The sequence below is a fragment of the Scardinius erythrophthalmus genome (genome assembly GCF_964197995.2).
Source record: "Scardinius erythrophthalmus genome assembly, chromosome: 20".
NCBI lineage: Eukaryota > Metazoa > Chordata > Actinopteri > Cypriniformes > Leuciscidae > Scardinius > Scardinius erythrophthalmus.
This window is the reverse complement of record NC_138240.1, coordinates 896446-916238: the sequence shown is the minus strand read 5'-3', so window position 1 is coordinate 916238 and position 19793 is coordinate 896446. Positions and strand designations below refer to the sequence as shown.

The 19793-nt window shown below is 36.6% G+C and overlaps 1 protein-coding gene across 1 annotated transcript in view; it reads left to right on the top strand.

Annotated features, from left to right (window-relative positions):
* loxhd1b (lipoxygenase homology PLAT domains 1b) overlaps window positions 1-18536 on the top strand; it is a gene marked incomplete at its 5' end in the record, with an annotated part of 66382 nt that extends 47846 nt beyond the window's left edge. Inside the window, 12 exons of the mRNA XM_081349827.1 lie at window positions 2972-3126; window positions 4181-4390; window positions 5395-5521; window positions 6520-6728; window positions 8630-8815; window positions 10445-10572; window positions 11455-11572; window positions 12303-12480; window positions 14323-14679; window positions 15290-15425; window positions 16554-16706; window positions 17994-18536. Coding sequence (XP_081205953.1) covers window positions 2972-3126; window positions 4181-4390; window positions 5395-5521; window positions 6520-6728; window positions 8630-8815; window positions 10445-10572; window positions 11455-11572; window positions 12303-12480; window positions 14323-14679; window positions 15290-15425; window positions 16554-16706; window positions 17994-18474 — 2438 coding nt within the window. The 3' untranslated portion in view covers window positions 18475-18536. The remainder of the gene's footprint in view (window positions 1-2971; window positions 3127-4180; window positions 4391-5394; window positions 5522-6519; window positions 6729-8629; window positions 8816-10444; window positions 10573-11454; window positions 11573-12302; window positions 12481-14322; window positions 14680-15289; window positions 15426-16553; window positions 16707-17993) is intronic.
* Window positions 18537-19793: the final 1257 nt, after the last annotated feature.

Genomic DNA, 19793 nt, shown 5'->3' with positions numbered 1-19793 from the left:
GCTGACACTGGTAAACACGCAACACAGCTGACACAGTCAAACACACAACACAGCTGACACAGGTAAACACACAACACAGCTGACACAGGCAAACACACAACACAGCTGACACAGGTAAACACACAACACAGCTGACACAGGTAAATACACAACACAGCTGACACAGGCAAACACACAACACAGCTGACACAGGTAAACACACAACACAGCTGACACAAGTAAATACACAACACAGCTGACACAGGTAAACACAACACAGCTGACACAGGTAAATACACAACACAGCTGACAGGCAAACACACAACACAACTGACACAGGTAAACACACAACACAGCTGACACAGGCAAACACACAACACAGCTGACACAGGTAAACACACAACACAGCTGACACTGGTAAACACACAGCTGACACTGGTAAACACACAACACAGCTGACACTGGTAAACACACAACACAGCTGACACAGGTAAACACACAACACAGCTGACACAGGTAAACACACAACACAGCTGACACTGGTAAACACACAGCTGACACTGGTAAACACACAACACAGCTTACACTGGTAAACACACAACACAGCTGACACAGGTAAACACACAACACAGCTGACACAGGCAAACACACCACACAGCTGACACAGCCAAACACGCAACACAGCTGACACTGGTAAACACACAACACAGCTGACACTGGTAAACACACAGCTGACACTGGTAAACACACAACACAGCTGACACTGGTAAACACACAACACAGCTGACACAGGTAAACACACAACACAGCTGACACAGGCAAACACACCACACAGCTGACACAGGCAAACACGCAACACAGCTGACACAGGTAAACACACAACACAGCTGACACAGGTAAACACACAACACAGCTGACACAGGTAAACACACAACACAGCTGACACAGGTAAACACACAGCTGACACTGGTAAACACACAACACAGCTGACACAGGTAAACACACAACACAGCTGACACAGGTAAACACACAACACAGCTGACACTGGTAAACACACAACACAGCTGACACTGGTAAACACACAACACAGCTGACACTGGTAAACACACAACACAGCTGACACAGGCAAACACGCAACACAGCTGACACAGGTAAACACACAACACAGCTGACACAGGTAAACACACAGCTGACACTGGTAAACACACAACACAGCTGACACAGGCAAACACACAACACAGCTGACACAGGTAAACACACAACACAGCTGACACAGGTAAACACACAACACAGCTGACACAGATAAACACACAACACAGCTGACACAGGTAAACACACAGCTGACACTGGTAAACACGCAACACAGCTGACACAGGTAAACACACAACACAGCTGACACTGGTAAACACACAACACAGCTGACACAGGTAAACACACAACACAGCTGACACAGGTAAACACACAACACAGCTGACACAGGTAAACACAACACAGCTGACACAGGTAAACACACAACTGACACTGGTAAACACGCAACACAGCTGACACAGGTAAACACACAACACAGCTGACACAGGCAAACACGCAACACAGCTGACACAGGTAAACACACAACTGACACTGGTAAACACGCAACACAGCTGACACAGGTAAACACACAACACAGCTGACACAGGCAAACACGCAACACAGCTGACACAGGTAAACACACAGCTGACACTGGTAAACACGCAACACAGCTGACACAGGTAAACACACAACACAGCTGACACAGGCAAACACACAACACAGCTGACACAGGGAAACACACGTGCTAGAAGAGCTTTAGTTTTGTTGTTTTAAAAGACCATCAAGCGGTATTTCTGGTCGTAATCAGTCCTTCACTGACCAATCAGCGTTCATTAGCAGAATGCTAGCGTGTTATGAGCAACAACAACTCAACCTGTAAGAAATCGAAAGGACATAAGTACTCGTTCATTCAATTTTCGACCTATACCCCATGTTGAACTTGCAAAACCTACAATCAAATCTGAGATTTCTCAACGGCAATCGGGTGAAAGAGACACATTTAGCCGTCTAGCTCCATAGATTCCCATTCATTCTGCACTCATGGGCGATCGCCCCCAGTGGAACTCTGGTGGAACTACAACCAAAATTCGGTACAATAGGACTTAATAGGGAGTGTCCAGGCTCTCCGTAGACGGGCTCTGGTGCCGCACAAGTGCTGAAAAGTGAAGCCGAAGCGTCTCGATCGCCCCCTGGTGGCTGGTCCCAGTATAAGTCATAAGCCCCGCCCTCACAATGTAGTCTAATGGGACGCGATGGAAACTAAATCAAATTACACTTCAAATAAGTTTTTTCCAAAGATGTTTTCTGTCATGTAGTTTTTATCATGCTGGTTTAAGTTTAAAGTCCCCGTGAACCGGAAGTTGCAAACGACTTTTCTCCAGTGTTATGACGTATTTCCCAGTGAAACGGAATATTGAACAGAGGGCAGGGTTTTACTCTAGCGCTCCTCCTCTCCATCTCTGCTCATAGCAGACTAACGGTTTGAGGGGAGTGGTTACGCGTTGCCCAAACCAATTCCTCAAACCTACGTCATCGGAGAAGGTCCTCCAATGCAGAGGGGAGGGGCATTTTCAGATTTTGATTAAAGATTACCATGGTAAAAAATTTTTTTTTTTAATATTTTCTTGCACGGATTAATTGTTCGCCACAAGACTAGTAATATGCGCTAACAAAGTAAATAGGGTCAATTTTGATTTCATGGGGACTTTAAGTCTTTTTAGAAATAAGTTTGGTCTTAATTAGTTATTTGATTCTATAAAAATGGGAATGTAACGTCATGATTGACAGCTGTGATTGACAGCTCCTCTTAAGGAAGTAGTCACTGAGGCTGAGTTACTGTGTTACTGAGACAGAATGTTCATCTCTAACGCACCAGCGCTGATGTGTGTGTGTGTGTGTGTGTGTGTTCTGCCTCTCTCTTCAGCTCACACATACACAGTAACGGTGAGAACGGGTGACATGTACGGCGCCGGAACCGATGCTAACGTCTTCCTGACGGTGTACGGGGATCTGGGAGACACCGGAGAACGAAAGCTCAGCAAGTCTGAGAGCAGCAGTAACAAGTTTGAGAGAGGAGCCGTGAGTTCTGAACTCACACAGTTATTATTCATAATCTGGTCAAGATTTTGCAGTCATACGGCGTAGTCGTGCCTGGAGTCGACTGTTTTATTTGCGATAATAATGCAATGAAACATGACAGAATAATTTTTGTCCGGACTGTCATACAAAGAAATGATGAACACATGCAAAAACAATGCAGAGCACCAATGAAATATTAATAACTGATTATGTTGTAGTCAGTGTTTGCTTTATGTTTCAAATGCTTTTTTTTTGCACAGTGAAATAAAACCTGAAGCTGTAGTTTGCCAAATAATATTGTCAGATAAATACCTTAACCAAGTTTAGTGTTTTGGTCTTTCCTCATATTTAAAATTTATATAAAAAATATATATAAAATATGTCCTCATATTTTCATGGTTTGATCGAATTTTTAGGGTCATTAAAAACAAATATTCCCACATAGCTTTTCACACACACACACACACACACACACACACACACACACACACACACACACACACACACACACACACACACACACACACACACACACAGACACACACACTCTCTCTCTCTCTCTCTCTCTCTCTCTCTCACACACACACACACACACACACACACACACACACACACACACACACACACACACATAAATATCTAAACACAGATACATTTACTGGAGAAGCAAAATGACTGAAGATATTAAGACTGGAGTGAGTTTGTGTTTAAAACAAGAACAAATATCTGACAATGGAGTCAGAAAAATAATCTTGTTTTCACTTTGAATTAAGTTTATATTTCTGACTCCATTAACAGATATTTGTTCTTGTTTTAACTCATTTTGATTCATTATCCAGTCTTAACATCTTCAGTGATTTCGCTTCTCCATCCAGTAAATGTCTCTTGATTTGAGAATGTTCAGATGTTCGTGCTGGAAAACGAGTCAGAAACACTGAGGACGAACCTCATGTTTTGCGGTTTGGTGAACATGTTTTAGAGAAGACTCTGAATAAAGGTTTTCCAGCTGAGAATCATCATGGCTCCAGATTCACTCAGTTGTGTGTGTGTATAGGTGGACAAGTTCAGCATTGAGGCAGTGGATCTGGGTCTGGTGTTTAAGATCCGGATCCGACACGACGACTCCGGGGCCGGGGCCGACTGGTACCTGGATCAGGTGGAGCTGGTGGACACGGACACGGAAGAGGTTTACATGTTCCTGTGCGAACGCTGGCTCTCCAGGAAGAAGGAGGATAAGCGCATCGAGAGGACCTTCTTCATCAAGGTGTGATTCACATTCTTTATTAATCACACCGAGACCAAACACATCATCACAAGCTCAGATTCTGATGGATTATCACCCACACTAACAAAACCACAAATCATCTGTGAAGTGTTACCGATTTTACCTGTTTCATTACCGGTTCTATAGTAAAAAAATATTGTTTTATTACCGTTTTATTGTATAGTAAGGTTCCATTAGTGGCCGTTTAGTTAATGCATTAACATTAATGAATGATGATCAATACATTTATTACAGTATTTATTAATCTTTGTAAACATTAGTCAATAAAAAAACAGCTGTCAGCTCAGGGTTATTATTGCTCAGATTCTGCTTTTCTTACTCAGTATTTTTGTCTTGTTTCCAGTCCAGATATCTAAAAATTCTTCAATCAAGATGCATTTACTAGAAGAGTAAAATGCCATAAGATATTAAGTCTTGTTTTAAGCAAAAACTCACTTAATTTTTCTAGAAAACAAGCAAAATGATCTGCCAATGGGGTCAGAAAAATAATCTTGTTTCTGTTTGAATTAACATTACTTTTCTCACCCCATTGGCAGATTATTTTGCTTGTTTTAAGCAACAACTCTCTTAATTTGGATTTAAATCCCTAGAAAACAGGACATAATATCTTATGTCATTTTACTCATCTAGTAAATGCATCTTGATTTAAGAATTTCTATATATTTGGACTGGAAACAAGACAAAAATACAAGTAAGTAAAGCATTTTTTGCATTGTACCCACACTAAGCGTACGTTTACACGACAATGATGTGCTCAAAATGGAGAAGTTTTTCCTTTGAGTTTTCCGCGTACAGACGAAACCATTGTTAAATGACACCATAATTAAAAAGAAATGAGTGAATGATTAACAAAAGACAAAAACTCGGCTTGTACTTCATCCAAAACAAAGTCTTTATGGAGCCTCTGAGTGAAAATCTTTTTTCTTTTTTTTTTTTACATGTAAAACACGTCTTTAATCCACACATCGCGATTGTATATCCAGGGCTACGAGGGCGAGAGGAACCCTCAGAACGTGAAGAAGAGCATGCAGAACTCTAAAGCAGGACTGGACGGCAACATGAACAAGAAGAAGAAGAAGAAGAAGGCTGTGATTATGGACGAGGGTCCGAGTGAGTTCATGCACTTGTTTCTCTGCCGTCTCTGAAGTGTGTGTGCAACTCTCAGACCAAGGGCGTAGAACGACATGTCCTTACCAATATTCAGCGATACTGAATTGTCACAATGAATTAACAATTAACTTTTCTGTTAACCCACATGCTTTTTAATCTTCACTATTACTTCAGTGCAAATGAACAAGTGCACCGTTATTTGTTGTGTAGTGACGTTTGTTAAAGTGAGCCAGATATAAGCAGATTCTGCGCAATACGCTGTATTTAATATATCATGATGACTCAAGAGTATTTGTGCTAAATCTGCACAGATTTGTCTTAAACGAAGACAAAGTGTGTAATTTGACAGGGTTACTTGCCACAGTTGATTGTTACCTGCATTGGCGGCTTGGCGGGTGTTAATTTCAAACCCTGTATATATTTATCTCATTATATTTAAATGTAACCAATGTTGTTGTAATTTTGGAAACATCTGAAATGGGTCATACCATTGACATTCCCAGAGAAGTAAATGCGTAAGAAATCTGTGCTCTTTCAAGTAAAGTAAGTGTTTGAAACATAGCCTACGTGCACAGTTTAGTTTAATGAGAAAGTAAAACAACACAGTAAAGGTAAATCTCTGTTAGACTGCCTCCTTGTCATCTTTACCTTTAACTTATAACATTACAGAATTGATTAACAAATTCAATTCAGTTCAATAACAGGTTCAATGTTGCAAATTTCATCAATTATGAAACAAATTCAATGTTCTTTTTTCATCCCAAAAAGGGGCAAATTTGACACGCTGTAATAAATCATCTGGTATTTTGAACTGAAATTTCACAGACACATTCTGAGGACACCATAGATTTATATTACATCTTGTGAAAAGGGGCGTAATATGTCGGCTTTAATGTCAATCCCTAAATAAAGTTTTCTCTTCTGCTTTTATGTCCCCACCAATGTCCAAATGAAATCTTCATCCTTGCCTCAGACGCTGTGTGTTGTTGTTTCGACAGTGATCCCGTACCACTTCACGGTGTCGACGGGAGCCGATCGCGACGCCAGCACCAGCAGTCGGGTCTACGTGATCATCATGGGACCCAGCGATCTGGAGACGGAGCGGATCTGGCTGGATCTGCCCGACGGGAAGAAGTGCTTCGCCAGCGGAGGAATGGAGCATTTCATGAGCTACGGACTCGACGTGGGCGAGATCAAGAGAGTCGAGGTGAGACTCGGTCACAGTAACATTATTATGATTACCTTTATTGTGTCTAAGAGTCTCTTCTGTATCAAAAATACAGGAAAAACAGTGAATTATTATTGCAATGTAAAATAGCTGTTTTCTAATAAATATTACAAGTTATTTCTACAGCGCTTTATACAATACAGGTTGATTCAAAGCAGCTTCAACAGGAAAATAACAGCGTTAATGTTGTTCATTAATTATCAAACAAATTCAATTCTGTTCAGTAACGGGTCAATGTTGCAAAATTAATCAATTATCAAACAAATTCAATTCTGTTCAATAACAGGGTCGATGTTGCAAAATTCATTAATTATCAAACAAATTCAATTCTGTTCAGTAACGGGTCAATGTTGCAAAATTCATCAATTATCAAGCAAATTCAATTTTGTTCAATAACATGGTCGATGTTGCAAAATTCATTAATTATCAAACAAATTCAATTCCGTTCAGTAACTGGTCAATGTTGCTAAATTCATCAATTATGAAACAAATTCAATTCTGTTCAATAACAGGGTCAATGTTGCAAAATTCATTAATTATCAAACAAATTCAATTCTGTTCAGTAACGGGTCAATGTTGCAAAATTCATAAATTATGAAACAAATTCAATTCTTTTCAATAACAGTCAATGTTGCAAAATTCATTAATTATCAAACAAATTCAATTCTGTTCAGTAACGGGTCAATGTTGCAAAATTCATCAATTATCAAGCAAATTCAATTTTGTTCAATAACAGGGTCAATGTTGCAAAATTTATCAATTATTAAACAAATTCAATTCTGTTCAATAACATGGTCAATGTTGAAAAGTTAATCAATTATGAAACAAATTCAATTCAGTTCAACAACAGGTTCAATGTTGTAAAATTCATCAATTATGAAACAAATTCAATTCTGTTCAATAACAGGGTCAATGTTGCAAAATTCATCAATTATCAAGCAAATTCAATTTTGTTCAATAACATGGTCAATATTGCAAAATTCATCAATTATCAAGCAAATTCAATTTTGTTCAATAGGGTCAATGTTGCAAAATTCATCAGTTATGAAACAAATTCAATTCTGTTCAATAACAGGGTCAATGTTGCAAAATTCATCAATTATCAAGCAAATTCAATTTTGTTCAATAGGGTCAATGTTGCAAAATTCATCAGTTATGAAACAAATTCAATTCTGTTCAATAACAGGGTCAATGTTGCAAAATTCATTAATTATCTAACAAATTCAATTCTGTTCAGTAACGGGTCAATGTTGCAAAATTCATCAATTATCAAACAAATTCAATTTTGTTCAATAACAGGGTCAATGTTGCAAAATGTATCAATTATTAAACAAATTCAATTATGTTCAATAACATGGTCAATGTTGAAAAGTTCATCAATTATGAAACAAATTCAATTCAGTTCAATAACAGGGTCGATGTTGAAAAATTCATCAATTATGAAAAATTCTATGTAATTATATAGTAAAATGTGATTTATTCCTGTGATCAAAGCTGTATTTTCAGCATCATTACTCCAGTCTTCAGTGTCACATGATCCTTCAGAAATCACTCTAATATGATGATTTGATGATCAAGAAACATTTATGATTATTATCAATGTTTATATTTCTGTGGAAACCATCATACATTTAACGAAAGAAAGTTTATCTAACTTTCAAATAAACAGCGTTTATTTGAAATAGAATCTTTTGTAACATTATAAATGTCACTTTTGATCAATTTAATTGATGAATAAAAGTATTAATTTCTGTAAATAAACCCCAGACATCATCTAGTGATCATGGCTGCAGAAATTCAGAGCGTTGTTTGAATGACCTGATTTACATTGTGAGCAAATAAAGGAGATTTGTCGGATCTTTCTGTGTTCCCGTTTTCAGCTGGGCCACAACGGAGCGACTCCGGAAAGCTGCTGGCTGGTGGATGAGCTCTCGGTGGCCGTTCCCACAAAAGGGATTCAGTACAACTTTCTGTGCAAGTGCTGGCTGGCCAAAGACAGAGGAGACGGTCTGACGGCCCGAGTCTTCAACATACTGGACGCCACAACCATCAGCATCATCCGAAAGGTTCAGGCGCCCGTGAAGTGTGTGTGAGAGTCGGGGTCGCAAACACAGTTTCAGGAGTGACGACCACATATAAGGATGGACGTTTAAATGATCGTTCCATCTCGCTCCAGAAATTGGGATGATTGACACTGCTGTAACCATAGCAACGTCCTGGCATTCTGTGCTTTTGCCATGTGCTATTTTTGATTCTACAGCGTCTAAAAATTCTGCAGTTTTAAGCTTGTTTCCGCCACAGAATAAAACATTTTAGAAGATAATTGCAACTTTTTATCTCACAATTGTGTTTATATCTGGCAATTCTGACTTTATAACATACAATTGGGAGATATAAAGTTAGAATTGCGTGATATAAAATCGCAATTGTATGATATAAAGTCGCAGTTGCGTGTTATAAAAACAGAATTGCGTGACTCTGGCTTATAATGACAGTGCTTTATTTAAAAAAAGTCCAAAACACTTATAATACAATCAAGTTTATAGAGTTATATAGAGCATTTGAATTTATTTTGGCTTATTATGGGCTTGTTCTTTTTTGCTTTTTTTGAAGCAAGATCTAGCAACACAATTATTATCAGTAATTAAAAATAAAACTATTAAAAGCATTTCTGTCCAAGCTGAAATAACATAAAATATAAATGTTAATCAATTAGAAATGTTGCTTTGGCAATAAACTGAAATGAGTTTAAGTTGAAGCTCTAAAATTGTTAACTGGAAATAAATAGATGAAACTAAATAAAAAATATTTAAAATAAACTAATAAAATGTCAAAAGCACATAATTGAATTACAAAAAAAATTAATTAAAATTAACATGAAAACTAAAAATATAAAAAATAAAAGGTATTTCAAAATATTAATAAAACAAAAATTTAAATAATGTTTATTCTTGCACATTCAAAAAGGCATCTAAATGCGTCATTAACTCTTTCCCTGCCAGAATAAAAAAATAAAAAATTCAAGTTGCCAGCGAGTGGCAGCATTTTTGATAACTTTTATGGAATATTTTGTTGAATTAATACCTGAACATGCAATATATAAAAAGAAAGAACAGCAACATAAACATTATTCTAGCTTCATGCATTCTTTTTTAGCAACACTTGAATGTGGTTTCATAAAAAAACATTTAGAACAAAAAGCTGGGAATTTTTTGTGGTTGTTGTTCAAGATTTCGTCCGGATGGGATTCAGAACGATGATCAAACACAGATGGAGTAGATCGACACTGCATTCAGTAACGCAGTTTTGATTTATGCTGTTTAATATTTGATGATCACGTTATTTTACATGCTCCTATCGCTTGTTTTCTGCTCCTCCTTTACCTGTGTTTTGATCCGGATATTTAGTACTCTTTCATGCGTAACAGCGCCACCTACTGTATAACAGTGAAAACACGGAGCGCCGGAATTCCGTCAATGGCAGGGAAAGAGTTAACAGCCAGTTGTTCAGATCGGTTCCATAAACAATGCATTTCATTTTTGTAAATTGTCACTTGCTGCAGTTTTCGGGCACTGGTGAATGACTGGTGTGTATGTGTGTGTGTGTGTGTGTGTGTGTTTAGAACGGGAAAGGTGAAGTGATCTCTTTGTGAAGATTGCAGGTCTGTTACGTCTCATGTTCTCGCTGTTGTTCAGGTGGTTTATGAAGTGACGGTCGTCACGGGCGACACTCAGAATGCTGGAACAGACACCAACATTTTCATAACTGTGTTCGGGGCCAATGGGAGCACGGAGGAGATGCTCCTTATGAAAAATGAGGACAGGTACCCATTCACCATCATCCAAATTATTAGTTCTCACACTCACGAAACACACTGGAGAAAGACACACAAATCACAAGTTATTTCTACAGCACTTTATACAATACAGAATGATTCAAAGCAGCTTTAACAGGAAAAAAACTGCGTAAATGTTGCAAAATAAATCAATTATGAAACAAAATCAACTATAAAGCAGCTCTACAGAAGACAATAGTTTCATAATTCAGTTTAATTCAGTTTAATTCAGTTAAATGTTGATTCAACTCAGTTCAATAACAGTGTAAATGTTGCAAAGTTCATCAATTATAAAACAAATTCAATTTTGTTCAATAACAGGTTCAATGTTGCAAAATTCATCAATTATGAAAAATTCAATTCATTTTAATAATAGTGTAAATGTTGAAAAGTTAATCAATTTATGAAACAAATTCAATTCAGTTCAATAACAGGGTCAATGTTGCAAAATTAATCAATTATGAAACATTCAATTCTGTTCAATCTTGCAAAATTCATCAATTATGAAAAATTCAATTCAGTTCAATGCTGATTCAATTCAGTTCAATAACAGTCAATTTTGTAAAATTAATCAATTATAAAAAGATCTATTCAGTTTAATAACAGGTTCAATGTTGCAAAGTGAATCAATTATGAAAAATTCGATTCAGTTCAATAACAGTGTAAATGTTGCAAAATTCATCAATTATGAAACAAATTCAGTTCTGCTCAATAACAGGTTCAATGTTGTTCATCAATTATGAAAAATGTTTTGTTCTCATCTGATCAGTGCATTAAATTGATAATATTACTGAATGTTAATTGTTGTTCTAAACACTTGTAAGCTCTTTAATTGTCTTTTTAAACACGCGTCATGTGTGTTTCTCGTAGGTTTGAAAGAGGACAGGAAGACACCTTTAACCTGGAGATCGATGACATCGCGCCTCTGAAAAAGCTTCGAGTCCGCATCGACGGGACAGGGAGCCGTCCTGATTGGTTCCTTGACAAGGTCAGTCTGTGATACGAGCATCCAGTGAAACTCAAGACGCTCGCATCCAAGGCTACGTCTACTTTAATCCCGATATATTTGAAAACTGCATTTCGCTGATTATGGCTTACAGCTTATGCAAACCCTAAATTCAAAATCTCAGAAATTTAGAAAATTTGCATAAGCTGTAAGCCATAATCATCAAAATTATAACAGATAAAGGCTTGAAATATCTCACTTTGCATGTAATGAGTCTATATAATATAATAGTTTCACCTTTTAAAGTTGAATTACTGAATTACTGAATTACTGAAATGCATGAACTTTTGCACAATATTCTAATTTTTCCACCTTGGAGAGCATTTTCAAAAAGCTTCGTTTTCATTAATATAAATGGCAACGAATATAAAAGAGAAAAAGATGCGTTTTCAAACTGTTTTCTTTGGCATATTAGGTTTTTATTACAGCCTAATATAATTTTGCTAGTATTTTTTTTTCCTTTTTAATCTGTCTGTTTGTTTTAATTATTTTATAATGCTGTTCTTTTGATGTGAAGCACTTTGGTCAGTCTGTGGCTGTTTTAAATGTGCTATATAAATAAAGTAAACTTGAAAACTTGAAACTTAAAGCGTATTAGTGTGGACATGGCCCAAATCTGTGAGTCTTTTTAATCAGGTTAATCACAACAAAGTGAGTGAAACTCATTAAGGGCTACGCCTGTAATCCTTCTGGTTCCTGTCACATGACCTAGATGATCATGAGAAACCTGACCACGGAGGAGGTGTATGTCTTCACGTACGAGGAGTGGCTCTCCAAGACCAAAGGCCCCAAGAGGACGAAGGTGTGTGAACTCCCGGCCGTGGTGGACGACGAGGAGATGGTGGAGAGAACCACTTACATCATTCAGGTTAAAACCAGTGACCTTACTGGTAGGTGGAGTTCACACGATGCTGACTGGTTCCTAAGCTTGTTTTCCTCACAGAATTAAAGAAATTAAAAAGGCAATTGCAACTTTTTATCTCACAATTCTGACATTTTGAATTGCGAGGAAAAAAAAAGGATTCAAATGACAGAATTACCTTTTTATTTTTTATTCCATGGTGGAAACAAACTTCCATATGATGCAGAAAACATCACTAATATTATAAACAACCATTCTGCTATTAATGTAACACTGTACAATAAGGTTCCATTGTTCAACATTAGTTAAATACGTTTGTTATTTAACTCATTTACAAATACATTATCAAAATAAAAAGATTGCCTCTGTTAATATTATTTAATGGATCTGAGCTGACATGAACTAACAATCGACAGTTGTGTTGTTATTAAGTAACTTTAACAAAGATATGAAAAGTTATGTTAACTAATGGAACCTTATATTAAAATGTTACCATTAATTTTACTGTATCATTGATGAATAAAATTGATAAATGAGAAAGAAATTACATTTTTTATTTAATTATTTTATATTATTTTATTTAAATAAAGAATTAATAAAAAATAGACATATTAAAAAATCAATAACTAATAAAAAGGATAAAATCTTGTAAAACTAATAAAAATATATAAATATAAAATATTAAAATAAATATTAAATAAAAACAATCACGATTGATTGCACACTAATTAAGCATACACCATTTATCTTGTTTAGCATGTTGATTATGGCATAATTTGCAATGTCCAGTCAAGCAAACCATCAGATTGAAGGATGATTCTCACAAAACTGTATTTTCTGCAAGCTTTTTTCACGGTAAATTTAGGCGTATTTCCAAAAAATGACAAAAGTATGGAGTGAATTATGTGCCATAATTAAACAAACAAATCCAGCATTTTGCAAACAAATTCGATCTACTTCGCAAAGGAAAACTCAACTCGCAAACAAACAGAAAGCAATGTGCGAGTACAAAGGTCAGTTTGAGTGAAAATGCAGTGGTGTAACACATATGTATTGTGTTTTACAAATATAAATAAATGAGCCTAGATAATACTTCACAAATAAATACAAACCATCCTACAAATTGGTAAAAATTCCAAATTCCAGGCAGATTTTCTCACAAATGCAGTTGAGCAACTTCCTCTTCTAAAACAGTAGATGGCGCTAAACTAGGGGATTAATTTAGCGCTAGTCTCCCGGGAGAAGCGCTGATTTGAAACTTGCCTTTGCCTACAGCTGAGGAAAATGACCGGTGAACGGGTGTGTTTCTGTCTTAATTTATCTATAATTAACCTTTTTGAAGTTTTCTTTTGCAAAATGTTAGTGAGAAAATCTACCTGGACACATTTGTGAGAAAATTGAGCCGAGAGATCTCATAAAAAGCCAAGTGCACACAATCATAACAGACAGATATGCATTTGTATGCACTAGATTTGGTATTTGTTACATGCAATTTGTAGGATGGTTTGTATTTATTTGTGAAGTATTATCTAGGCTGATTTATTTATATTTGTAAAACACAATACATATGTGTTACTCCACTGCATTTTCACTCAAACTGACCTTTGTACTCGCACATTGCTTTCTGCGAGTCGAGTTTTCCTTTGCGAAGTAGATCGAGTTTGTTTGCAAAATGCTGGATTTGTTTGTTTAATTATGGCACATAATTCGCTCCATACAAAAGGACACCATATACTTTATGGCCACACTATACAGTGCTCTCGACACTCTCATAGACAGCAATGAGATTCAGTGGAGATATAAAACCGTAAACATCATGAGATGCTCTGTTATATTAAATGCACAAGCGTTTTCCTGTGTGTTTCTGCAGCCGCTGGGACCGACGCCAATGTGTTTCTGATCGTGTTCGGGGAAAACGGAGACACGGGAACGCTAGCACTGAAGGAGAGCAGCAACAGGAACAAGTTCGAGCGCAAACAAGTGGACATTTTCCGATTCCTGGACGTCCTGAGTCTGGGCGAGCTGTCGAAGGTTCGAGTCTGGCACGATAACAAGGGTCCGGCGCCCGGATGGCACCTGGAGTACATCGATGTGAAGGACGAGCTCCTCGATCAGACCTTCCGCTTCCCCTGCGACCGATGGCTGGCCAAGAGTGAAGACGACGGCCAGATCATGAGGGAACTGGCATGTGCCAATAATGATATTCTGGATCTCAGTGAAAAGACCAGTAAGAGCGAGAGAGAGTGTTTTAGACGTTTGTAATCAAGCCGATCTCACCAGTTTTACGAGGTGGCTAATTCGTACCAATTAGTACCAATTTTTGCTAAATCGTGCATATTTTACGAGTTTCCAAATTCGTATGATTTCCTCCCCCTGACCCCGCCCCTAAACCTCCGACATGACCCCGCCCCTAAACCTCCGACCTGACCCCGCCCCTAAACCTCCCCATCACGTGGGTTTAGACTAATCGTACGAATTTGCCACCTTTTAATCGCTCGTACGAATTAAGGCCCTTGCATCTGAAATTTTCGCACGTTAAAAAATAAATACGACCTCACGTTATGTCAATCACGCTTGCACACTGAAACATTCGTCCGTCAAAAATTTTTTTAAATCAGGTCCGATTTTCTACATTTTTCGCATCCGTAGCAAGCATTTTGAATGGTGTTTAGACAATTTAGAGCCACCGAATCACGAATATTCAAGAATACGAAAAAATGCATGTGGAAATTTCGGACTCAGTATACAAGGACCTTTAGTCGTGAGATAGCGTTGTTGTCGTAACCCTTGTTGTGTTTATTCTGTGCATGTGAATTTGCACTCTAACATCTCTCCAGAGTATGAGATCGAGATCACGACAGCCGGTTCTGACGACGCCGAGACGAAGGAGAACGTGTGGATCGTTCTGGAGGGGAAGAAAGGACGATCCAAAGAGTTTATGATGGAGAACTCAAAGAAGAAGAAGTTTTTGCGGTATGTTTACATGCACAACCATTTTAGCCAATGATACTATTCAAGCTTTATATCTATAGTGCTTTATACAACACTGATCAGCTTTTAGATGCACGGACCCCAAAAATATGATTTAAAAATCTAAAAGATAGCTTTATATTTTTGTGTAAAAAGACTCAATTAATACTGTGAAAATTTTATACAATAAATGTGCAAACTATTTAGTTTCTATTAGCTGACTTCCTTGTGTTTTTAACTCACTGTAAGTTGCAGAAGTAAGATGTATATTTTTTTTTTATCCACAAAAAAAAACATTTTAATACATTTTTTATTTGTTTAAATAGTATTTCACTGATTTTAATCTATTTAGTAAGTTTAATAAAAAATGTTTTTATGTTTTTACATTTTACACAGATTTCTTTATTTTAATCAAATGTATTAATTAATTTATTTTACTTCAATTAAATTGTATTTATTTAAATTATTTTTTTTTAATTATTTGTTAGTTGGAATAGTCTTGTTTTTACATTTTACATTGATTTTCTTATTATTTATTTATTTTAATCAAATGTATTAATTTATTATTTATTTTACTTAATATATATATACAGTATATATATATATATAATTATAATTATTTATTTATTTATTGTTAGTTAGGTGTATCAATCTTATTTTTATTTATTTATTATTACTTTTTTTTTTCTGAGATTTTTTTTACTGCTTTATCTCTAAACTTTTCCCGGAACCCAGTTTGAAAACCCCTGACTCAGATTGTAACAGAATAAATGAATAAATGAAAAACTCAATTTCTGTGGTAAAGCTGCTCTACAGAAGACAGTAGTGTCATGTGGTGCGAAATTCAGTAGTTCAGAAATTCAGTAGAGTCAGCGGTATAAAAAATAAAGATCATTGCGACCTTTTTATTTCAAAATTCTGACTTTTTTCTTGCTATTGCAATTCGGCCTTAAAAACTTTTTTTAGTCAGCATTGCAAGACATTATGGAAGCTTGTTTTCACCACAGAATAAAAAATTAAAAAGGGGGAAAATGGTTTATCTATGTCATCACTACAAAAAAAACCTTTATTTTTCAGTGTAAATTACTGAACGCATGACTACTAATGCATCATAATCTGACTCTGTTCCAGTGGTGCCACGGATTCATTCGAGTTTTCCTCTAAAAATGTGGGAGAGATCGTTGGGATTTGCTTGGGTCATTTGACGAAGGAGAAGAAGGTGAAGAATGAGTGTTTCTGGCACGTGCAGGAGGTGGTGATCACAGAGAAAGAGCTGGGAAACAAGTGAGTTCACGTCTCCACGGTCCTCTGAATCAGTGCCGTGTGTCAGGGAAAGTTACTTTAAAAGTAATGCATTACAATACTGCGTTACTCCCAAGAAAAGTAACTGATTGCATTACTTAGTTACTTTTTATGAAAAGTAATGCTTTAAATTACTTTTGCATTACTTTTTCTCACCTCGGCTGGGCTTGCTTGTTTGTTTTTTAATAACAACCATAAAAGTTCTATTTTTGGCAAATGTTAATACCCTTTTACACCAGAAGTGAAGAGAATAATCCTCAGGCTGAAGGAAATGCACATTTACTCCTGTACAGTTCATCTGTTGTTCTGGATTAAAGAACAATAGGATTCAGGAGAAGGAAGTTCAACACTCTTATTTCTAAATCTAATCTAAAGTAATTCTTGCTTATTAATATGGTTGAATTAGATCATAGAAGGTCAGCAGCAAAGACATTGGTTAATAAAGTGAGATTAAATACATAAAGTATATTTGTGTAATTTAATATAGTTAAATATAAAGTTTTGCGTAAAATTCTGACATTGCATTTTACTGGTTTTATTCATTTTGAGGAATACTGAATGTTTTCGTGCAAGTGAGACGAGTTAATGCATGTAGTCTAGAACTAAAATCAGCATCATGTTTACACAGCGAACACAACACCCACACACACACACACACACACACACACCTCCTCACTTTATTTCCCTCAACAGGAGGACAAGAGAGCTGTCAGTCAATACACGTGAAAAAGTAACTAGCATTACTTATTTGAAAAAGTAACTTAGAAATTTTAGATATTTTGTTGTAAATTGAAAAAGTAATGTTACTTTACTAGTTACTTGAAAAAGTAATTGTGCAGCATTCACTCACAGAAACACATGTTTTATATATTTACGGTAGGAAATTTACAAAATATCTTCATGGAACATGATCTTTACTTAATATCCTAATGATTTTTGCATAAAAGAAAAATCGATCATTTTGACCCATACATGTATTGTTGGCTATTGCCACAGATAAACCCGTGCGACTCGAGACTGGTGACGTGATCCAGGGTTTCATATATATATATATATATATATATATATATATGAAATGATTGACATAGATATAGATATATACGGGAAAATTGTAGTAAAATAATATGACTAATTTGAAATATTAAATATATATATATCTTTTTTTTATTATTTAATATTTCAAATTAGTTATATTATTTGATTTAAATGTTCCCAACACTGGGCGTGACTGAGCAGATCCCGGCGTTATTCTCCCGTTATTCTCCGCAGGTTCTACTTCACGTGTGACGCACGGATTCCCCTGGCCGCCAAGAGAGACGAGTTCATGACGTTCGAGTGCAGCAAAACCGTGGAGAGTTTCGCCAGCAAAGTCCGCAGTTTGGTTCCCGTTAAATACGAGATCATCGTGATCACGGGAGACGTGAAGGATGCCGCCACCGACGCCAACGTCTTCATCACGATCTACGGCGTCAACGGGGACTCCGGGAAGCGGGCCCTCAAGCAGAAGTTCAGGAACCTGTTCGAGCGGGGCCGGACGGACCGGTTCCTGCTGGAGATGCTGGATCTGGGAGAGCTCCTGCGGGTCCGGGTGGAGCACGATGACTCCAGCACGTCGCCCGGCTGGTTCCTGGAGTGTGTGGAGGTCACCAACACCGCCAACTGGGTGACCACCATCTTCCCCTGCGCCAAGTGGCTCGACCGCAACAAAGGCGACGGGCAAACGCGCAGAGTTCTGTATCCCAAATACTGAAAGCGCATGGGACTTATTTGTACTTTTTTAAAGAAATTCAAATAAACTTCCTTTGTATTTGTATTGAGGATTGCTACTGTCGTCATTGTCTTGAAATCCTGTCACTTTCTCAAGGTTTTGAACCCTAAAACTGCAGCGAGATGTTTTCATAATGCAATAATTTGAGCAAAAATATGTTCTCGAAGTCTCCCTGAGATTTTAATACACGTTTGTTTACGTTTATTGTTCACAACATGCAGTTACAGAAATGAAATATTTCATCCTTTTAGTAAGTGTTTCATTTTGATTGTTTATAATTTTATATTTTTTTGATTTATGAATAATTATTAGCCTTAAAAAATCTACTCTCGAACCATTAAAGTGTGTTGGAGCAATTCATTTATAAATGTCAATTGTTTTCCCTTGACTCATGACTCCTGAATAAATTAACTAGTCATTAAATGTGCTTGGTTCCCTAATTGCCTTGAAATTGTTTTAAATCTTGTATGTTACTTTTGATTCGAAAGCCAGTCTGAAACCAGTTTCTGTAAGTGCTTTCATTCCCCAACACCGCCAACTGGGAGACCACCAAACTCACAGAGGGTCTGAATAGTGAACGCTTGTGATATTGAACTCTGGGATTTATTTGTACTTTTTTTTTTTTTTTTTTTAAGAAATTCAAATAAACTTCCTTTGTATTTAAAATTGCTACTGACGTCATTGTTGTTAAAATCCTGTCACTTTCTCAAACTGAACCTGAAAACTTCGTCAGCTTTCAGAAACGTTGGCATTTGCATTATGTCTTCATAATACAATAATTTGAGCAAAAATATGTTCTTGAGATTTTAATACTTCGATGATTTGTCAACACATTCACGTTTACGGTTCTCAGATATCATTAAATGATCATGCAAACCAACCCGATCTCACGGCAATTCGTACAAATTTTACGAGGCGACTAATTCATCTAAATTCGTACGAATTGGTCGTGAGATAGCGTTGGCTAAACTAATGAAATATTTCATCTTTTTAGGAAATGTTTCATTTTTAAGGTTTATGATTTTATGATTTATGAATAATTATTAGCCATTACATTTGTGATGCAGAGCTTTATTTAGGTCTTCACATTTTGATTTTCAATATTTTTCACTTTAAAATATGGTTGCAATGTAAAATATAAGTTGTTTACTCTGATCAACAATACCTACTACTACACAAATTATTCTTAATCCTTACCGTCACCAACACCGCCAACTCTTCTCCTGTGGCAAACTCACGGAATTCTGAAGCCTAAATACTGAACGCTTATGATATTGAACTCTGGGACTTATTTGTACTTT